At 47.6% G+C, this 22439-nt stretch overlaps 1 protein-coding gene across 6 annotated transcripts in view; it reads right to left on the bottom strand.

Annotated features, from left to right (window-relative positions):
• Positions 1-22439, bottom strand: part of LOC138268383 (phospholipid-transporting ATPase IC-like) — a 324435-nt gene that overhangs the window by 179311 nt on the left and 122685 nt on the right. For all 6 annotated transcript variants that reach the window (XM_069217963.1, XM_069217965.1, XM_069217961.1 and 3 more), the window contains 3 exons: positions 17971-18043; positions 8728-8798; positions 2216-2298 (listed from right to left, as the gene is read on the bottom strand). In XM_069217963.1, the coding sequence (XP_069074064.1) occupies positions 2216-2298; positions 8728-8798; positions 17971-18043 (227 nt within the window). The remainder of the gene's footprint in view (positions 1-2215; positions 2299-8727; positions 8799-17970; positions 18044-22439) is intronic.

Raw genomic sequence — 22439 nt, 5'->3', positions numbered from 1 at the left:
GTGTTTTTGACTCTGTTCACTGGGATTCTGCTAACCAGGACCCCAGTGACTGTGCTCTCTACCTCTAAATTTGGTTGTTCCTGACTTTGTGCAACCCACAAATGGCATACTGGTGCCCCCATGTATGTCCCTAGTATATGGTATCTTGCTACCCAGTACCCCAGTGACTGTGCTCTCTCCCTCTGGATTTGGTTGTCCCTAACTTTTTACACCCCACATAAGTATGCCACCCATGGGAGCCCATGCAAAGTGTATCTGCAGGCCTGCCACTGCAGCCTGTGTGAAAGGGTGCATGCACTCTTTTCACTACAGGTCACTGCAGCAGGCCACTGTAAGTCACCCCTAGGGTAAGCCCTTCTAGCCCAGAGGGCAGGAAGCATGTACCTGTGTGTGAGGGCCCCCCTGCATGAGCAGAGCAGTGGCGGCCCGTCCTTTAGGGCAGAGGGGCCACGCCCCCCCACCTTTTGCCCCTCATGAAGAGTGTCAGTCAGGCTGAACAGAGGTCAGCCTGACAGACACTCTCCATGTTCAGCTCAGGCAGCCAGGAGCAGACATGCACGATTTGCCTGAGCTGAACTTTGCTGGGCTGAGGAGGTCACAGCTCCTATGGGCGTGACCTCCTCGGCTCAGCAAAGGTGCCTCGAGGCCCTCCCCTGGGTGACGAGGTAAGCGTCACCAATTGACACACTCCCTGGGCGCTTCAGGTTTAAGTGCCCAGGGTGAGTGTCAATCAGTGACACTTCGTCACAGAGTGGGGTGGGGTCACCTGAGGTCAGCCAATGAGGGAAGGCAGCAGTCCCAACCCTTCTGGGACCTGGAGGCTGAAGATAAGTGTGTGTGTGTGTGTGTGTGTATGTGTGTGATGTTTTAAATTGAATGTTTGGTGCACGCATGCATGTTTGAGTGTTATGAGTGTTGTTAATGGATGTGCGTGCATGTTTGAATGGTATGAGTGTTGTTAATGGATGTGCGTGCGTGTCTGTGTGTGAAAGAATGAGTGTGTGTGTGTGTGTGTATCCCGCCCGCCCCCCTCCCTCCTAAAGCTGCCGGCCACCACTGGAGCAGAGGTGCCCCTACAAACTCCAGCTCAATTTTGCTGGACTTAGCGGCCCCCGGGTAGGTCCTGGGTTGGAAACAGGCAATCTGTAACATAGCATACCTGTTTCTGGGCACGTGCATTCCTATGGAGCCCATACTTTAATAAGGTATGGACGACTCGCTGACTGAGACTGACCTTGAAGAGCAGTTGGTATGAGTAAGTGGCCAGTCAATATTTACTCCATTATATCCTAATTTGGTCTGGGCACTTTTTTCAGGAGAAAATATATTTTGTTGGTCCTGAGGAAGCGTTATTGGATGCCTTGTGGCCACCCAGACACGAAACATGTCGACCTAATATTGTAGGAATTTGGAGAGTTTTCATCTTCCTAACACATATTGAGTGTGAGTGCGGTTGAACATTATTTCTTCTAGCACTCCCCATTTTTGTTTTTAATCTTGGCCTGGACCTCTTCTTTCTGAATTATTAAATGTGAGGGCAATGGTTCGGACTCAATTTTATGCTTCACTTTCTTCTTTCTCCTGCACACGTCTATAGTCTGTGCCCCATGTAGGCACATTCACCATTGGGAGTATGTCCTCCGGTTAAGTGCCACCCCCCATCTTCGAAAGGGGTGACACATCAGACATTGCAGTGCCGATCTGATGAGGAGCTTGCCCAGTGATGAAGCTTGACATCCTATAGGATGTGTGAGGGCTGCTTTGCTCCTAACCTTTTCCGTTTACTTGTAGATTGGTTGTGTTTCTTTTCATTTTCGGATTTTGTGTGGAGCAGTGTACTCTATTAGTATTATTAGTTATATTAGGGAGGTTACTGTTCTAGTGTAACCTCCCTATTCCCTCTCGTCCTATTTATAAGTATCTAACATGACTTGTGATTTGAAATAAACATGGTTGGACATCTTGGGCATTTTATCAGATATAATATAATAATGAAGGTAGGGGATTCACAAACAACATCTGTCAGTGAAAAAGAACATTAGATGGTGGAGTGAAGTAACTAACCATCCATATTCCTCAACTCTGGGTAAGTTCTTGGAAAGCATGTTGCCAAGAAACACAGTGTTTCAACAACATTTATAAAAATGGAGAAATATGGCAACATTTGTATGTAAAAGAATCTTTTGGACAATACAGGACCTGAGTTTAACCTTACCGTCAAAGGCCACCAATGCTGGAATCGAACTCAGTTCAGCATTTGTAATCATCGGAGCCTGGCGAAATTTCAGATTTGTTTCCCTGAATGAAAGTGAAAACGACATGATTATACAAAATACATCATATTAGTCCAATCATAAGTGTTGCTATTGTCCCATCGTACTCATTTCTTAAATGTGCAACCCTCATCATCATGACCAACATAGCATATAGTTAAGATAATGCTTTCTCTTACATTGAAAGGGATATTTTATAGGCAGACGTATTAAACTGATGCATGACAATGTACCAAACTGGACTAGCAAGAAAGAAAGTTGAAAGATAGGCAACTCCTGTTCCAAGTGCAGGCCACAGCTAAAGAGTTACTGAGGAACCTGAGCTGGCCTGAGCACTATGAAAAGTGTTATGGCCACATTTAAAGCAGGACAATAAAAGGGCATCTGCCAAAAACAGGTGATACCAATAAACTCTCCCTTTTCTAGCCTTGTTAGAAGTGGCTGAACCGCTGTGTCTCTACCATGGGAGCCACCAAGAAGGCAAGTCGACCACCAATGCATTGGAAGGTCTTCCTCATGGTGAATTCCAACATCTCGTCCTATCACTTGTCTGTATATATTTAGAGATACTTTCCCTGCAGTGGGGATTTTTTAAGTAAACTGCTTTTAGGGATACGGCCAAGAGCATTTGCAGCAAAACTGCAGGAAGATGGTCAGCTTACTATGGTATTGAGAACACTGAGAATTGTGAGCCAAGACTAGGTCCCTTAAAGGGAATTTTCTGTTCCTAGAAATCAATTCACAGAGCGGGGAGTATGGGAGGGTTGGTAAGGAATCCGCAACTAGAATATGTTTCTACCAGATATATTGTTACCGAAGGTAAGTAACTTGCTCATCTGATAGAGTTCTAGTTGCAGATTCCTTAACTAAGAATAGATACCCGAGCAATACCATCCCCTGTGGTGGGATGCAAACTAAGATCACACCAAAAAGTCCTGCAGGACTGAATGGTCGAAGTAGTCGTCTCTGTGGACCTGACTTTCCAGGCAGTAATGTTTAGTGAATGTGTGCAGGGATACTCACGTCACTGCCTGGCAGATATCCAGGACTAAAACTCTGCGTGCTAACGCTGTGGTAAGAGCACTTGCTTTAGTGGAATGAGCACGCAAACCCTCAGGTGGTTGTATTTTCGACAAAGAGTAGCACATCTTGATGCAGAGGACTACCCATTGCGAGATGGTCCTCTTCTGCATCGCCCTTCCATTCTTCTCACCCACATAACCCACAAAAAGTTGATCGTCCACCCAGAAATCTTTGGTACGATTGAGGTTCAATGCTCTTTTTGGATCCAGATGGTGGAGTCTCTCCTCCTCATGAGGGGGATGTCGGGGTGCGTAAAAAGTAGGCAAATTGATAGATTGGCCTACATGAAAAGATGTCACCACTTTGGGGAGGAAGGAAACCCTGGTACGAAGCACCACTTTGTCAGGATGAACAGCTAGAAATGGTAACTTTGAAAAAAGAGCCTGAAGCTCCATCACTCTGCGAGCAGAGGTGATGGCAATAAAAAAAGGCAGTTTTAAGAGTCAAAAGCCACAGGGGACAGTTGTGAAGTGGCTCAAAAGAAGCACAAATGAGATGTGAGGACCAAGTTCAAATCCCACTGGGGCATTATGAACGGGATAGGAGGGAACATGTGGGTGCGTCCTTTAAGACACCTCCCAACAATGGGAGATTTGAACAGAAAAGGTTGGTCTGGCAGCCTTAAAAAGGCAGAGATGGCAGACAAATAACCCTTGAGGGTGCTCAGAGCAGAGCCATGCTGGGCAAGAGAAAGAATGAAGAGTAGAACCTCCGAGAGAGGTGCAGAACGGGGATCAACAGATTTGTTGATACACCATGCCACAAATTTTGGTCGAACAACACGCATATACCATTTTGGGGGAGGGACGCCTGGCTGCCAAGATAATATCAAAGACTTCAGGCAGAAGGTCGAAAGCTGTCAACTGCCGCCACTCAATCTCCACACAAGGAGGCGGATACTGCATAGGTTTGAGTGAAGGACCGTTCCCTGCTGCTGCAACAGAAGATCCTCCCGAAGGGGCAGTCTGATCCGATGACTGATGGCCATGCTCAATAGCTCAGGACACCAGACTCTTCGTGCCCAGTCTGGAACCACCAGAATTGTTTGGACTCGATCGAGTATGATCTTCTTCAGAACTCTGGGCAACAGTGTTATTGGTGGAAAGGCATAAATGAGGCCTGAGCTCCACTCTTTACGAAAAGAGTTGCAGAGTGAGTGATGCCTTGGAAACTCCAATGCACAAAACAGCTGACATTGCGTGTTCTCTGCAGAGGCGAATAGATCTAACCAAGCCTCTCCCCATTGCTGAAAGAAACCTTGTGCCACCTCTGGTTGGAGACGCCATTCGTGATCGACTATGCATTGATGGCTGAGCTCGTCTGCTTTGGCGTTCAGAGAGCCTGCCAGATGTTGAACCACCATGGAAATGCCTTGGCGTTCCAGCCATGTCCAGAGGTGAAGAGCCTCTTGACAGAGAGTCCACGACCCCACTCTGCCCTGCTTGTTACAGTGCCACATGGCGGTGGTGTTGTCGGTGATCACCTGCACCACTTTCCCTTTGAGAAAGGGAAGGATTGCTTTCAATAGAAATCGGAAAGCCCAGAGCTCCAAAAGATTGATGCGGAGCCTGAGTCCAGAGGCCTCTGATCTCTGCCTCTCCTATGTGGCATCCCCATCCCAGGAGTGACCCAGCTGTCACTGCTGTGAGATCTGGCTGGGGAAGGGAGAGAGATCTGCAGCTGACCCAATCTGGATTCAACAACCACCACTGCAGATCTAGTGCTGTCTCCTCTGAGATCTGGACCATGTCAGAGAGATTCCTCTGATGCTGCGCCCACTGGAGCCTGCATATGCCATCTTGCATGTTGGACCAGCAGGATGCAGGAGGTCATGAGGCCCAGCAGCCTCAGAGTCATTCTCACCGAAGTCCAGGATAGAGGCTGAAACATCAAAATCATAGCCCGAATATCCTGGACTTGCTTTTCTGGAGGATACGCCCGAAACTGCACTGTCCAGAACAGCTCTGATGAAAGGGAGCATCTGAGAGGTAGTCAGGTGTGACGTTGGCACATTTATAGTGAACCCCAGTGAATGCAGGTGGTTCGCTGTAGTCTGGAGGTGGGAGATGACAGCCTGGGGGGAGTACGCCTTCAACAGCCAGTCGTTGAGGTAGGGGAAGATTGAAACCCCTAACCTGCACAGATGAGTTGCAACCACAACCATCACTTTCGTGAACATCCAAGGGGCGCTGGTAAGGCAAAAGGGGAGCATGGTAAACTGAGCGGAAGAAAACATTTTCTTCCCAAAGTTATCCAATCTTTTTGATTCCCTATCCAGGGGAGCGGAAGGGAACGTGCAAGAAGAAGAGGAAGCCTGGATCTTATGGCTCTCAGGCGTAGGATGTTGGGTCAGGATTTTTGGGTCGGATGGTGCAGGCCGATGGCAGCGGGCAACCGTCCTATTCACAGGAGCCCCAGTGCTGGGTTTGGACCAGGTACCCAGTATGACGTCCGTAAGGGCTTCATTAAAGGGTAGGAGGGCTTCTGAACTGGAAGGTCAGGAGGTTAATCCTGACCATCACAGAAGGAAGCTTGAGGTCCAAAACCTCAGCTGCCTTTCTTACCACTATGGAGTATGAAGCGCCCTCCTCCATAGCCAAGGTAGGGGGAAAAAGCATGCCAGAGTCAGGAGAGGTATCCAGTCCGCTAGCATTGCCCAAATCCTCAACCAAGTCTATGTCAGGGTCAAGCTAGTATTCTAAAGGGTCCAGCGACCCCTCTACACTATCCCCATATCCATACACATAGAAAGAAGTGTCAGGATCCGCACTGGGCCCAGAAGAGCCCATGGAAAACTGAATCGATGTTGAGCGATGCTGGTCCGGCACTAGGTCATCGGGGATAAGTATAGGACCGACGCTGACTGCAGGCCCAACCAACGTCAGGAGCGTCAACGTATCTCCTGATGCTGAGGAAGGTCACGTTGGCACGACGACCATCGGTACGGATCTAAGAGCGGACCCGGAGGTGTCCCTAGGAGCAGAGGTTGAAGCTGCCGGCGTGGAACCCGGGGTCCCTCATCAACTTGCCTGGGCCCGAAGGCGCCAAGGACGGGTCGGTCAGCTCAAAGGTGTGGCGCCTGGCCCCAAAGAACTCTTTCAACTGGGCAGGGGTGGCACTGGGATCATGGAAAGCTGGAGAGTCGCAGAGCCGACCCAGACGCAGGCTCCGAAGGTGGAGGCCCAGGTCATCAATGCTCTTCCCGCATCGCGTTGTCTGAGCGACGGGTTGAAGTCGAAGAACGTTTGGCCTTTTTAGACTTCTTTTTGTGACCCGATTATCCCAAGGACTTGCAATGGGACAAGGAGGATTGGTGATGACTCCGCAAGCTGTCTTGTGACCTTCTCGAACGAGACCGGGAGTGAGGCGAAGTCGAGCACCGGGCCACCATGAGCTTTAGGGACAGCTCCCTCAAAGCCTTTGGGTTCATGGCCCGACACTCAGAGCACGACTTCGGGTTGTGGTTGCGCTCCAGACACCAAAGGCAAACGATTTGCAGATCTGTCACTGACATGATTCGGTGACAGGAGTCGCAGGGGTTAAAACCGATCTTCCGGGACATCCCTCAACGCATCTAAAACTCATCAAAAAGTATTAAACAAAAGTGGTGCAGTTAGTCAAATAATGACTAGTGGTAGCTCTTCTCTCGGATCTGCGCGCAGGCAGGAGCATAAAGAAAATAAATAACGGCAGTGCGCCTGGGTGACACCTATATACGACTGCGATGTCATCACGGCAACCACGATGGCAACAGTGCCTGTGGAGTTGATTGATGCTACCTGATGGGGCACAGGGGTACTGCTTGAAGAGAAATCTCAGCATCCAGTCTGACGCCTGGGGGGAAATTCTAAGGTAAGGAATGTGCAACTAGAAGTCTCTATCAGATTGTTGTTGTTTTTCAAAGACAGAAACCCAAACTGCAGTGGGCGTTTTTTTTTATTCAAACAAAAAAATGTATGTCCTAATGTGCTTGGAGTTATTTTGTGCTTGGCGAACATTGATCATTTTGTCTTGTGGCAACCTTGCTGTAAATGGTTTTCCTAGATAGGCAAAATAAGGAAAACAAGGCGTCAGAAAGCCGTCCCTAAGTAGGCCTGCCTTCAATTTCTATGTCTGAAGCAATTTAGTAATGTATTGTTTCACTCTTGTATATGAGGCTCTAGAAAATCAGAGTAGAGAGAGACAGAGATAGAGACAGGTGCAGAAAGAGGAACAGGGATAGAGTTATAGATATACTGAGACACAAGGACAGTGGCAGACAGAGGCAGAGACAGGGACAGGGATAGAGATATAGGCAGATGGAAGGACAGGGACAGAGAGAGACATATGCAGAGGAACAGAAACAAAAACATACATATAGGGAGGGACAGGTAGCCCAGTGGTGACTGGACTTCCACCTGAACCAAGAGGACTACGAGGGACATCAACCCTGTGGCCAAGACCACCTCACCCACTTCATGGACTGAGGAGTAGCCACAGGAAGATCTGATGAACTGTACTGCGTAGACATGATCCTTGAGCGTCTTCAGCATTCTGAATCCCTTGCTTCAGGATCACTTACACAGGAATCTACTGCAACCGATAAAAGGCCTGGTATTGATTGAGGACTGCTTCACCTGCTGAGGTAACTGTGACTGAGGACGGTGCTGGTCCCCTATTATAGTGGGTTACCTAAAGTGACTCTAAGTGACTGCATTTCAACTAGCCCAAATTTTTGCTGAAAATGTTTGTGTCAAATTTGTTGAATTTGCCAATGCCTGTTCACGGTTGAGTGAAATACTTCGATTTACTATACCTTGTAAATTCTATTTTCCAGGAACCCTCTGGTTGATCTTTTTCATTGCGGTGTCTAAAAGTCCATAACAATACAGTCTATTTGTATAAATTGGTGACAGATTTCTTTAGTGTCCTGTCGATTTATTCTTCAATTGTTTTGGTGCTGTGTAAATGCTTTACACTTGTTCCTTTGAATAAGCCTTGTTGCTTAGAGCCACAGATATCCAAGGCTGAGATGAAGGTCTGACCAGTGAAACCTACTGGTCCTAAAGGAATTGGTAAGTGTATTACACAGTGAGGTGCCACAACCACACCATATAATACACCTAATTTCTTCACAGATAGTGGTGCTAATCTTAAGAACATCCTCCCCATATTGGCAATGGACAACAGCTCACAAAGCAAACTAAACAGCAAAGTCCTTAAGCACAAAGATTGACACACACAAAGAACTATAAAAATACATATTAGGTTCACATTAACCAACTGAAACCGTTATTAGTTCATATTTTGGACAAACCAATATTCATTAACATACAGCACCAAACACATCGTTCACTAGGCAAACAGTTCCCGAGGGAGCTCCTGATATTACCCATCAATGCTGGATGTCTCCACATAGCAGAGGCTGTTGGGCTCCGAGCTCTGCAGCAGCAACAGGTCCGCCTGTTAAAGGGAAGAGGGATTTCGAAAATCAGCACTGCCAAATATAAGCATAGGAGTATTTGTTCATATTTATAGTGTAGGAAGCTGGCATGGTGTGTGGTGAACACCTAGGGTGTTATCACCTTAAATCAGGTCCAGGTATCCCCTATTAGTGAGGTGTAGGCAGTTTCTAGGAAGCCAGGGCTCTCTAGAGGTAGCTGTGGATAAGCAGCCAAGACTTATCCAGGAGACATGCAAAGCTTATGCAATACCACTACAGTCACACAGCACTTAAGCACATGAAAGAACCACAAAGTGTTACAAAAATAAAGGTACTTCATTATGGTAACATAATTACTAAAATAGTGTATAGGCAATTCCCCACTAGAAGGTGAGTAAACACTATTATGTACACATTAGAAGCCAGTATTGGTATCTTTCATAGATTCACATGCTTGAATCATCCCCGTCGTCGAGGTGGGAGCCTCACGGTAAACTTAAATACATAAAGCAGTAAGTCAGTAAAAGTAAAACCAGTAGGCCCTAGAAGGCCTCATAGGGTATTTTACAGTCTATCCACCTTGTTTTGTGAAAAAGACCCAAACTTCAGTATCAACCAATCAGGATTCAGCCCCTCCCAAACACTCCCAACAGAGGCTGAATTCCCTCAGATTTTCTAGTAGGAGTGTGAAGTTTAATATCTGTAGAATAGGGGAGCCTCTGAGGGGAGGAGGGTGGGTCGCATGTGAATCTATGAAAGATACCAATACTGGAGAACTGCAGTTACAGGTAAGTAACTAATTTTCTTCTCCAGTATTGTATCTTTCATAGATTCACATGCTTGAATCAGAATAACGAGCAGTAATGTTTTCTTAATTAGTGAATTACATTGACTGTAATTCTATCGTAATTTTATAAGTGATGTGATTCACATTAGTTCAGCTTTAAAAATCCACGTACATATCAATATATCTATATCCATAAACATCCGAATAGAAGAGCAATAACAGGTGTGTGGCAGAAAATACTGACACAATTTGTGTTATTATTATGAAGACTACGACAAGTTAACGCAGTATAACAAAGTGAACAATCTGAAGCACAAAATTAGAGTAAAACACACTGTAGCTATTAACGAGACTAAGAACCAATAACGAACATACCTCTAGTGTGGTGGTGGGATGTGTAAGAGGCTCACCTTAACGAAATAGATGCCTCAGCACTGCCTGTCCCACTGCTGTATCGACATTGTTAGTTTCCTCGAGACAGTAATGCTTTGTAAATGTGTGCTGGCTGGACCATGTTGCTGCTCTACTGATGCTATGTAGTGGTACACCTGCAAAGAGTGCAGCTGAAGTGGCTACCGATCTTGTAGAGTGGGCTCTCACCTTGGTGTGGAGCGGTTTTCCTGCTTTTGAATGGCAGAATTGAATTGCCAGGCCAATCCATCTAGCTATAGTCTGTTTGGACCCCGCGTGCCCCTTTCTTGTTCCGCCGAATGCTACAAATAATTGATCCGACTGACGGATGGCTTGAGTTTTCTGTAGATAAAACTTTGAACATCTTTTAATATCAAGAGAGTGTAATGTTTTTTCCGCTACTGTTTGCGGATTTGGAAAAAAGGTTTTTAAGATGACTGGTTCATTTAAGTGAAACGTTGAAGGAACTTTCGGGATGAATTTAGGATTTGTTCGCAGGATGACACCTGAGTTTGTGAATTGGAGGAAAGGCTGTTTGACAGTGAAAGCCTGTATGTCACTGACTCTTTTTGTTGAAGTAAGAGCTAGCAGTAACGCTGTTTTCCATGAGATGAATTTTAGGTCAGCTTTGTGGATCGGCTCAAAAGGAGCTTTCATGAGCTGCATCAACACAACATTCAAGGACCATAGTGGTGGAGGCTTTCTAACTGGCGGGAAGACCCGAAAAAGGCCCTTCATAAATTGTTTGACAATTCTTGTGGAGTCTGGTGATCTGCGGTATCTGGAGATTGCTGCCAGATGTACCCGAATGGAAGAATATGCAAGTCCTGATTTTGCCAGGAGCAGCAGGAGATATGGAAGTATCTGTTCCGGAGTAGAGGACAAAGGATGTATGTCTTCTGCTGCACACCATATACAAAAACGTTTCCATTTAAGTTTATAGGTTTTGTTGGTAGTGTCAGCTCTAGCTTTTGCCAAGATGTCTCTACACTCCGGGGAAATGTTGAGATTCAAGTATTCATTGTATTCAGGAGCCAAGCCGACAAATGAAGACACGACGGATCTGGGTGTCTGACTTGTCCCTGGTGCATCGTTAAAAGAGTCAGACTCTGTCTGAGTCGTAGATGTGGTCGTTCGGAGAGCATGAGGAGCTCCGTATACCAGACTTGTCTGGGCCATCTGGGAGCTATGAGCAGAAGGCGACACCCCTCCGCCTTCAGTTTGTTGATGACTCTCGGAATGAGCGGGATCGGAGGAAAAGCGTAGGCATAAACTCCGGACCATCTCATCGAAAACGCATTCCCCCACTAATCTTTTTGTGGAAGCCAACTTGCGTAGAACTGGCATTTCTTGTTCTCGAGAGTGGCAAATAGGTCTAAGTTCAGTTTGCCCCATAATAGAAAAAGGCCGTTGAGAGTTTTCTGGTCTAGCTCCCACTTGTGATAAGGAATCACTGTCCTGCTCAGGGTGTCTGCTAGAACATTGGTTTGCCCTGGCACATGCTCCGCTTTGAGTGAAATATTGTGCTTGATGGCCCATGTCCAAATTTGTTGGGCTAGCTGCGAGAGTTGTAGGGATCTTGTGCCTCCTTGCTTGTTTAGATAAAACATGCTGGTTGTGTTGTCCGTCCTGATTAAGACGCTTGAACTTTGTATCTTTGATAAGAAAGCTTTTAGAGCTAAGTGTATTGCCTTGAGTTCTAGATAATTGATGTGGAGCTGACCCTCTTTCTGATTCCAGATTCCGCTGATTTGCAGGTCCTGGCAGTGTGCACCCCATCCTTCGAGAGAGGCATCCGTTGTTACTATGTAACTTGGTGTTTGAAGAAGAAAAGACAGTCCGTTTGACAAATTGGTTAGAGTCGCCCACCACCTCATGGTGTTCTTCATTAGAGGCGTTATGCGAATCTTGTCTTCGAAGGAACCGTTGACCTGAGTCCATTGTATGTCCAATTGCTCTTGCAGGGGTCGCATAAGGAGCCTGCAATCTGGGACTAGCGGAATGCATGATATCATTCCGAGCAATGATTTGTAGATGCGGACTGAAACAAACTTTTTTCTGGAGAGCCTGTCTGCCAAGGAGGTTAACTTTTGTTTCCTCTCGTGAGATGGGTACGCTTTGCTGCAGACTGTGTCCAGAATTGCTCCCAAGAAACTCAATTCCTGTTTGGGGTAGAGCTGAGATTTCTGGTAGTTGACTACAAACCCCAGGCTGTGTAACAATTGAAGGCAATAGGAGATATGATTTGTTACTTGCGATTTTGAGGGTGCCTTTATAAGCCAGTCGTCCAGGTAAGGGAAGACCTGGATACCTGACTGGCGGAGATGTGCTGCTACCGGAGCTAACATTTTTGTGAAGATTCTGGGGGCTGATTTGAGACCGAATGGTAGAACCCGGAATTGAAGGTGCATACTTCCTACTCTGAACCTTAGGAATTTGCGATGGTTGCGATATATGGGGATATGAAAATAGGCATCCTGGAGGTCTAGGGATGCCATCCGATCTCCGGTATTTAGCAGACGCAGGACATCCTGCAATGTTACCATCCTAAACGATTGCTTCTTTAGAAACTTGTTTAGTGCTCTCAAGTCCAGGATGGGGCGCCAGTCTCCTGAGGGGTTCTTTGGAAGGAAAAAACGGGAGTAGAATCCTCTGTTCTTTTGAGATAAAGGGACTGGTTCTACTGCTCCCTTTCTCAGCATTATTCTTACTTCCCTGAGGAGTTGGTTCAACCTCGGAGGCTGTGGGCCCGATGGAGGAACAATTGGTGGTGTTTGTGTGAATTCCAGAGTATGACCTCTGGCTACTACATCGAGTACCCATCTGTCCGAAGTTATAGCCTTCCACTTGGGGAAATAGGAAGTGATGCGACCTCCGACCCTCGATGTTGGTTGGTGGGGAAGCATTGAGATGATCAGCGGGTCATTGCTTCCTGCCTGTATCTCTTCCTCGGGCAGCTCCTCTTCCTCTAGCTGGATGTTTGTAAGCTGCGGCCGGTGGTAATCGATAATGCTGCTGTTGCTGATGGTACTGATGTCGTGATCCTGTGGAGGAAGACGGATATTGTGACCTGTATTGTTGGTATCCACCTCGAAAGGAGTAATTACCTCTACCCCTTGCTCCACGAAAAGGTTGTTTTTTATATTGTAGGGTACCTAGGGATTTTACCGTATCGGTATCCGTCTTGATAGCCTGCAACATGTCGTCGACATGTTTGCCAAACAAACTCTCTCCATCAAAAGGCATGTCGAGAACACGAGTCTGGACTTCTGGTCTGAATGAAGTAGCTTTAAGCCATCCTTGTCTGCGCAGGACTGCTGCGCCAGCTAATTGTCTAAAGCCAGTGAGAGAAATATCTATTGCGCTGTCTATTATCTCTGCGGAGACCCTTTCTCCCTCCTGCAAGACCTTTTTTGCTTCCACCTTGACGTCTTCTGGCAGTAAATCTAAAAAGGCAGACATGTCTGCCCACATCTGGCGATCGTATCTTCCCAGGATGGCGAGGGAATTAGCCGCCTTAACCGTGACTGCAGCAACAGAGGAGAATTTCTTGCCGATATTGTCTAATCTCCTTCCTTCTTTGTCTGGGGGAGACGCAATAGGCGTGGAGGGGTTTTTGGAACGTCGCTGAGCCGCCTGTGATATAACAGAGTCAGGTTTCGGCTGTGAGACTAGACAGGCCTGAGAATCATCTGGGGCCTTGTATTTTTTCTCTAGTCTTGGCATTTGTGAAGGCACTGTTGCTGGGTTTTTCATTGCCTTCAAACCCTCCTGCCATAAGAAATCTACAATGGGTATGGCTCTTACAGATCTCTTTGATGGCTCTTTAAAGTCGTACAAAAAACATTCGGTTTCATGGGAAACAATTGCAAGGCCAAAACGTTTCGCCGCTCTCTCTATTAAATTATGGAAACCTCCTATGTCCTCTGGAGGAGAATCTACTGGACCTGCTGACGGTGGAGATGGTGTGGGAACGAGATAATCATCCCATTCACTAGCCGCCGAATCTCTTAGCTCACCCTCTTCCCTTTCGTCGTCTGACGAGGGGCAAGCTTCCGGAGTTTGGCTAGTTACAGGTATACTAGCCTGTGGCGTTTCGGAAAGATCAGTAGTCTGAGCTTGCTGAGGTGTCTGGTAGCTCTCAGGTCTAGGTGGCGTGGACTGCGTTGATGGTGGAAACCTTTTATAGTAGTCCTTCAACATATATTGGAGACCTGCCACTAATGTGCTAGGCATAGCAAGGGGCGATGGTTGTTCTGTCTGTGGATAAGATGTTGAGGCATAACTAGGCTGGTAATGTTGATCCTCTTCTTCATCAAACTCTTGGCATTTGACATTGAGTTGGGACGGGCTACTAGCTGCCCCAAACATTCCGTCGTTTTGAGAGTACGCATCATCGTCCTCATCGTCTAAAAGATGTTGTGGTGGGTAGGGCAACACTTTACTTGGTGAGGTATGCTTCGGCAGAATATCAGACGCCTTGTCCCCTATATTAATAAGTGAAAGGGGCAAGAATCTGGTGGAGTCGTCCTGATGGTATGAGGAATGGTGTGGCGAAGTATCCAGGTAGGTGGATGGTTTGTAAACTGTTAGTGCTGTGGATGATATAATCGTCGACGGTTCCCTCGTCGACGGTTCCCTCGTCGACGGCTCTCTCGTCAACGGCTCTCTCGTCTCTCTCGTCGACGGATTTCTCGTCGACGGTTCCGTCATTGACTGCGTCTTTGCTAACGGGTCCTTTGTCAACGAATCCTTCGTCGATGGTCCCTTCGTCGACGGGTACTTTATAGACGACGGTCGTTTCGCCGACGTATCTTGTGTAGGTGCCGTCGTCGGCAGTGCCTTTTTAAACCTCATTGAGAGGTGCTTCGTAGATGGGAGTGCCCTGGTTGATTGGTGAACCCAGGAGGCCTCCGCTGTCGACGATGTGGTTGCCGACGAAGCCTTCTTAAAATGTTTTGCTGTAATTATCGTCGTCGATGACAACAGCGACAACATCATAATCATCGGTGAGGCTGGTGTTGTGAACGTCGACGATACCGTAGTCGCTGTTACCGTCGACACAGTCGTCGACGGGATGGTCGTCGACGGTTGTTTTTTCACCGAAAAAAGTTTTTCTGGCTCTTTTTGTGGTGACAGAGACAGGGATGGCTTTTTTGAGGTGCTTTTTCGGTGCAAAGGCGTAGTAGGTTCTGAATGAACCTTTTTTGGCCCATGTTTAAATGTCTCTGAGTGGAAAACATCCTTTTTCGCTTCAGTAGAGACTTGTTTTGTCTTTTTGGGCACCTTCCTTGGTGGTTCATCCGACCCTCTACTTCTCTCACCTGTTCTTTTCTGAGGGCGAGAAGTCTGTGATGACGCTTAGCTGTCGTCTGAGGAAGGATGTTCTAAGGCTTTCTGTTTTTGCAGCCATAAAAGAAGTCTACCCTCACGGTCTTTGAGGGTTTTTTGACTAAAGGTGCAACAGATTTTGCAGTCTCTCACCTTGTGGTCTGGATGAAGGTAGTAGATACACTTCTTGTGGGGGTCATCAAAATGCAGTCTCTTCTTCCCACAGTTGTCACAGTCTCTGAACAGACCCTTCTTTGCCTTTTCAGACATAGTAAAGCTGTAGCTAGTTTCCTGAGAGAAAAAACAATCTTCAGTCAGAAAATAGGAAAAAACTGAGCAGAGCTCAGGGAGACTCCCTTCACACGACGTGCGGTAGAAAATCTGAGGGAATTCAGCCTCTGTTGGGAGTGTTTGGGAGGGGCTGAATCCTGATTAGTTGATACTGAAGTTTGGGTCTTTTTCACAAAACAAGGTGGATAGACTGTAAAATACCCTATGAGGCCTTCTAGGGCCTACTGGTTTTACTTTTACTGACTTACTGCTTTATGTATTTAAGTTTACCGTGAGGCTCCCACCTCGAAGACGGGGATGATTCAAGCATGTGAATCTATGAAAGATACAATACTGGAGAAGTTATAAGTAGCAAGTTGTAATGTGACTGAACTGTACAATGCATTATGAATGCTGGGTGCACATTTGACAGGATGGGAGTTAATATGTTTAAAACAGTTGTACAAAAACCTATTATACTTTTGTTTGAAAAACAAATTGTAAGAAAAATACTGGGTCCCAAACATATGACACTTTGAACAAAAAATAAAGGGAGAAAAGAGTGCTGTTCAAAAAGGAGAGTGAACTGTTGTTTTAAATTCCCGTTCTATCAATAACACACCTGGTCATCTGCTTCTTGGTACTGAGAGCAGAAGAAATGGTCAGAAGTGTGTACTTGCTACTTTTGTCTACTTGATCTATTTTTGAACTTCAGCCTTCCCCTGCCTCTACTCCCTTACTTTAGCATTGACAATAGACCTGGGCGGAGAGAACGGAGTCCGGCTTTGCGGAATTCCACGGAGTTGAGAAAAAAAACGTAGTGGAATTCTGCAAAGCTGGAGTTCTGTGCCCCGTGGAATCTTCCTCAATGCGCCCAGCACTTCTAAGATAGGTGCACTCAGGAGGGCTGTAAGCAGTAAAAACTGCCGTTTCAAGCCTCTTGTGCACTGGCATGTCCCTTGTGCAGTGCACACGGGGCAGGCCGGTGCACAAGAGGCCTGAAATGGCAGCTTTCTTATGCTGCCTACGGCCCTGGCCTGAATTCAGGCCAGGGCCGTAGGAAGCAAACACTGGCGTTTCAGTCTTTGTTTTTGCACCAGTGTGCACAAACGACAAAACAAAGAATGAGACGAGGACTTACCTGGGTCTTCCTGGGGGTCCTCCTCTCCTCATTGTCCGATGGTGACAACGAGTCCTCTCCAGCAGCTGCCTCCCTCCTCTGTTCCATTGCCTGCTGCAGCCCACTTATGGGCTGCAGAGTGCAAGCGCAGACTGCGCTTGAGCTGTGCAGCCCATATTGGGCTGCAGCGCACACCACGTGAACTCCTCTACGCTGGTGGGACTAGCTGCGTTTTTTGGATAACTCCACACTCCAAGTGGAGAGCAGAGTTAAAAAAACTCTGTTAGCTCTGCCAGCAGAGCGGAGTTCTCCGCACACCCCTAGTTGAGAACTGGTCATCATCAGACATACTGTTACTCCGACTTAGCTAATTTACGGTTCTAATTCCAGCCCTAGTCATTCAGGGTGACAAGAACGCTTTATGGTAACAAGACCTTTGATCATTATGTGTTTTTATATTTGTTTCTAGCCAATAGTGCATGGCTCACAAAATGTTTCTACCAAAAGACATAAAATGACTTGGGAAACAAGCCATGTTTGTCATACTGCGGTAGTACAGTTAATCAATTGCCTACATCCTTGTAACCTTATTTATGTTCAGATGTATTGCTACATGACTCAGACCCCATATCCAACTCAGATCTCGCCCTTTACCCTTCGGAGAGGCTAAGACTCCTTTCCTAACGCAAATCTTGCCCTTTACCCTTTGGAGTAGCTAAGACTCTGTGCTCCGTGCAGGTCTTTGATATCACCCTTTTGGAGATGTGAAGATTCCATTCCCAAAGTAGGTCTTGGATATCACCCTTTCGAGATGCTAAGACTCCGTTCCCAATACAGATCTTGGCTATTACCCTTTGGAGAAGCTAGGACTCCATGTCCAATGTAGCTCTTGCACATTACCCTTTGGAGATGCTAAGACTCTGTGCCCATCACAGGTCTTGCACATTACCCTCTTAAATATTCTATAACGCCATGTCCATTGCAGGGCTTGCACTTTACGCTGTTGAAGATGCTAAGATTCCATGCTAAATGAAGGTCTTGCACATTACCCTGCTGGAGATGCCAAGACTCCATGTCCAATGAAGCTCTTGGATATTAGCCTTTGGAGATGCGAGGTCCCCGTGCCCAAACAGGGCTTGCACATTACTCTTTTGAAGATTCTAAAACCCCAACCTGAAGCCGACCTTGCACATTACTTAGCCTCCCCATTTGGTGCCTATAAATATACAGCATATTAGTTGAGTAGGGCATCACAGTTGTGACTGACACTTACCGGCACAAGGTCATCTTTTTTGAGGCAGACAATGTCCCCAACTTTGATGTGTTTCCATTTCTTTCGGCAAAATCTTCAAAGGAAAAAGAAAACATTACTGGCTGGAACCAGAATATGCCTTTCACAATGATTTGTATACACAGTGGGACATATTTGTCAGGCTAATTGGTTGCCACCATTCTCAATCAAATATCGTGCACATAGAGAACGAATTGCTGGAAATGATGCTTGTAAGCCAATCCAGTCAAAGGTTAAAAAGAGTACTAGACCATGTAGACATCAATCCTGGAACTAGCAAAATCACCTATGAAGTAGAAAAGGTGGATTTAGGATTTGTTGCTCCAAGGAAAGGGTCCAAGCCAGAGACTTCCTGTATTAAAATGCCTTATCCTGACGTGGGAGCTTAACCAGAGGACATGGACCCTAGTCCTCCACGAGAAATGCGCTACTGAAAAGATGTTAAGGTCCCACTGCTGTAAGTGATATTTTAGCTGTTGTTGTATTGCCCTGAATTTCATAAAGTTCATGAAAAAGGAGTGAAGCAGAAGCTTTATTACTCCAATTCGAATTTTATTGGTAGAACACGAGTAATTCCTGAATGAAATACAACAAGAATGGAAACTCAGCCAACACATGTTTCGCCCCTCAGGCGCGTATGCCAGGGCTTTCTCAAGGCTGAAAAAGAAGAGCGACATAAGACTGGGGGTTGTAGTTAATTAAAAAGGGGTTATGAAGAAAAATCACCGAAAAGTGAAAACCCAAAGTCCGTGTGGAGGGTTATGCACCTCAAAACCGAATTCTTCATTCCAAGAGAAATTTTTCTGGTGATTGGTATTCAAATAACGTGAAAAAGTATGTGAGAAAATAAAGTAAAGATACTGTTACATGTGTCCTTTCAAGCTGACTTATAAATATGTGAAAAAATGAAAGGTGAAGAAAGACGTGAAAAGGTAACCCAAAGATTTTAGATAGAGTGACCAGAGAGCTTCGGAACAAAATTAACAGTATCGGCACTGGATTCAAGCAGATTTGTGACTGAATAGGTAAATGTAACATACTGTGAGAAAACAGGGCTGATTGCAGAGGCCCCATAACTTTTTGCCCCCATTTTCCTCTTTTTGCTGGTGTTTTCCTGACTTTGATGGTGCCCTGGGTACTGCTAACCAGTCCCAGGGCCTGTGCTCTGTGTAAAATGGATATGCAAATTAGGCTAATTATAATTGGCTAAGTTAACCTACCTATAAGTCCCTAGTATATGGTAGGGCATGTAGGTTTAGGGACCACAGCATAGGTGGTGCACACCTAGGTGCACTGCTGAGGTGCCCAGTGTCATTTTAAAAGCAAGCCTGCCTTGCTGGCTGCTTTTAAATTAAAGTTATATGCAAATTCGACTTTGGCATTAAAGGTACTTCCAAAGTCTTAAACTACCTTATTTTTACATATAAGTCACCCCTAAGGTGTGCCCTATGTGCCCCTAGGGCTGGGTGCCATGTAACTATAAGCAGGGACTTTATAAAAATAGATTTATAAGCCCTGGTGAGGTAAAAACAGCCAAATTCGTTTTTCCCTCATTGAAGTAAATGGCCTTCATAGGCTAGAATGGGCAGACTTTATTTTAAATTTTAAAGTCTCCTTAAATGTTGCATACCAAGAATTTGGTATCAGATTAATTGTTGTAATAAATCCTACAACTTCCAGTTGTTGGATTTAATATAACTAGTTCAGGTAAAAAGTTTAGACTTTACCTAAAAAGTTGCCAATTTCAGCTCTGCATTGTTTTTGCTGCTGTGCTCTGATTGGCCAGCCTGCAGCAGCTTCTGCCAGGCTGCCTTGATGAGGTGTGAAGTGGCCAGGCTTCACACAAAGGAATGTGCTTGGGGGAGAGAATCTCCCCTCAGCAGATGGTGAGGCAGGAAGGGGGAGGGCTGCGAAACTGGTCTTCAAAGGCAGAGAAGGACATTTGGAGCACCCAGCAACACCCCCACATCCTGCAACCCCAGACAATTAGGTGCCCCCTTGATTAGATTAGGAGAGGGCAGGAGAGGGGTGTGTTTATGATTTTTAGCCACACCAGTGGGTGGGCTCAGCCAGATGTAACCTCCAAAAATCAGATTCATCCATGTTGGATTTTTAGAGACTGTTGCCTTCTGGGATGGATTTTTGCCACACTTCCCAGGAAGTGGTCATCACAGGGGGACGACCCTGTCCCTGATTGGAGAACCAGGGCCCCCCTGCTTTTCACCCAGGAGCAAGGATAAAACTGGCAGACCTGCACCCACACCTCAGATCCCCTCCAGAATTCAACAAGAAAGGAACTAAAGAAGAAGAAGGACTGCCCTGCTGGACCCCTGGCCTGCACCTGGACCCTGCACTCAGAAGGACTGCACCAGCTGCACACTTGGGCTTCACCACAAGAAGGACTTTGCCTGGCTTCAACTGGTTCAAGGAGGGACTCCCTGTTTGCTACAGGTGAAAAATTGCTAACCAGAGTCCCCTGCAGCAACTCCTGAAGAAAGCGACCAGCTGACCACTGTCCAGTGGCCAAAAAGGAGTTTGCGCCAGGTGCATTCTGGGAGTTGAAGTCCGCACCCCCCAAGGACCATCACAGAACTTCTGGACCCTTGGGGTGAGCTGTGGACCCCAAAAGAACCTTAAAAGAACATCTGGGTGAAGCCCCAGAAGTTTGGAAAAGATTTGAGAATTTTGGGAAAAAAGCTCCAGAGAGGGACCGACCCGCAGCGGAAATTCTAGCCGGCTTGCCTCAACCGCGACCCGGCCTGACTTCGTGGTTCGTCCCGGTAAAGAAAAACATCCAAAAAAGAGACTAAGAGGGTCATTCTGACCCTGGCGGCCGGTGGCCGCCAGGGCCACCGACCACGGGAGCACCGCCGACAGGCTGGCGGTGCTCCAATGAGCATTCTGACCGCGGCGGTTCAGCCGCGGTCAGAAGCGGAAAGTCAGCGGTCTCCCGCTGACTTTCCGCTGCTCATTGGAATCCTCCATGGCTGCGGAGCGCGCTCCGCAGCCATGAGGATTCTGACCCCCCCTACCGCCATCCGGTTCATGGCGGGAAAGCCGCCATGAACAGGATGGCGGTAGGGGGGGTCGCGGGGCCCCTGGGGGCCCCTGCCGTGCCCATGCCAATGGCATGGGCACGGCAGGGGCCCCCGTAAGAGGGCCCCAAAATGTATTTCACTGTCTGCCTTGCAGACAGTGAAATACGCGACGGGTGCAGTAGCACCCGTCGCACCTTCCCACTCCGCCGGCTCGATTACGAGCCGGCATCCTCGTGGGAAGGTCGTTTTCCCCTGGGCTGGCGGGCGGTTTAACTGGAACCGCCCGCCAGCCCAGGGGAAAACTCGTAATACCCGCCGCGGTCTTTTGACCGCGGCGCGGTAATTTGGAGGGCGGGATCCTGGCGGGCGGCCTCCGCCGCCCGCCAGGGTCATAATGAGGCCCTAAGTCCGAATGTAAAAAGTTGACCGGGACCTCCCAGCCATCGTATCCGAGAAGGGCTCCATGGACGTCGGATCAAGATCCAGGTTTACCCCGGTCGAAGGATTTTCATCTCGAAAAAACGACTAAGTCCGAAGGTAAAAGTCTCCTCCGAGGAAACCCACATCACGTATCCGGACAAGGACTCCAGGAGGTCGGATTCAACTGGCAGGTTCGTCCCGGTGAAGAAAAACTTCAAAATAAAGACTAAGGTGGTCATTCCGACCTAGGCGGGCGGCGGTTGCCGCCCGCCCGTCGGAAGCCGCCTGAATACTGCCCCGCGGTCAATAGACCGCGAGGGGTATTCTGACTTTCCCGCTGGGCCGGCGGGCGATCTGATTCAGATCGCCCGCCGGCCCAGCGGGAAAGCGCCTTCCACAAGGAAGCCGGCTCGGAACCGAGCCGGCGGAGTGGAAGGCGTGCGACGGGTGCAGCAGCACCCGCCGCGCTTTTCAGTGTCTGCATCGCAGACACTGAAAAGCCTAGTTGGGCCCTGTTAGGGGGCCCCTGCCGTGCCCATGCCATGGGCATGGGCACGGCAGGGGCCCCCAGGGGCCCCGCGACCCCCCCTACCGCCATCCTGTTCATGGCGGCTTTCCCGCCATGAACAGGATGGCGGTAGGGGGGGTCAGAATCCCCTCGGCCTTGGAGGATTCTAAGGGGCAGTGGAAAACCGGCGGGAGACCGCCGGTTTTCCCGTTCTGACCGCGGCCAAAGCGCCGCGGTCAGAATGACCAAGGGAGCACCGCCGGCCTGTCGGCGGTGCTCCCGCCCCCGTTGGCCCTGGCGGTAGAGAACCGCCAGGGTCAGAATGAGGGCCTAAGTCAGAAGGTAACTTTTTAACCGAGGCCTCCCGCGACCTGTAACTGAGCAGGGCTCCATCGCGGTCGGCCTGAAAGTTTGACTTTGCCCCGGTCGAGGTGCAACCAGATGACCCGATTGGCGCTTTTTGTTTCTAAGCGCTAGAAAAGTAA

The sequence above is a fragment of the Pleurodeles waltl genome, chromosome 12, assembly GCF_031143425.1.
Source record: "Pleurodeles waltl isolate 20211129_DDA chromosome 12, aPleWal1.hap1.20221129, whole genome shotgun sequence".
NCBI lineage: Eukaryota > Metazoa > Chordata > Amphibia > Caudata > Salamandridae > Pleurodeles > Pleurodeles waltl.
Note: the sequence above shows the minus strand (reverse complement) of the source record. Positions and strands in the feature narration are given on the sequence as shown.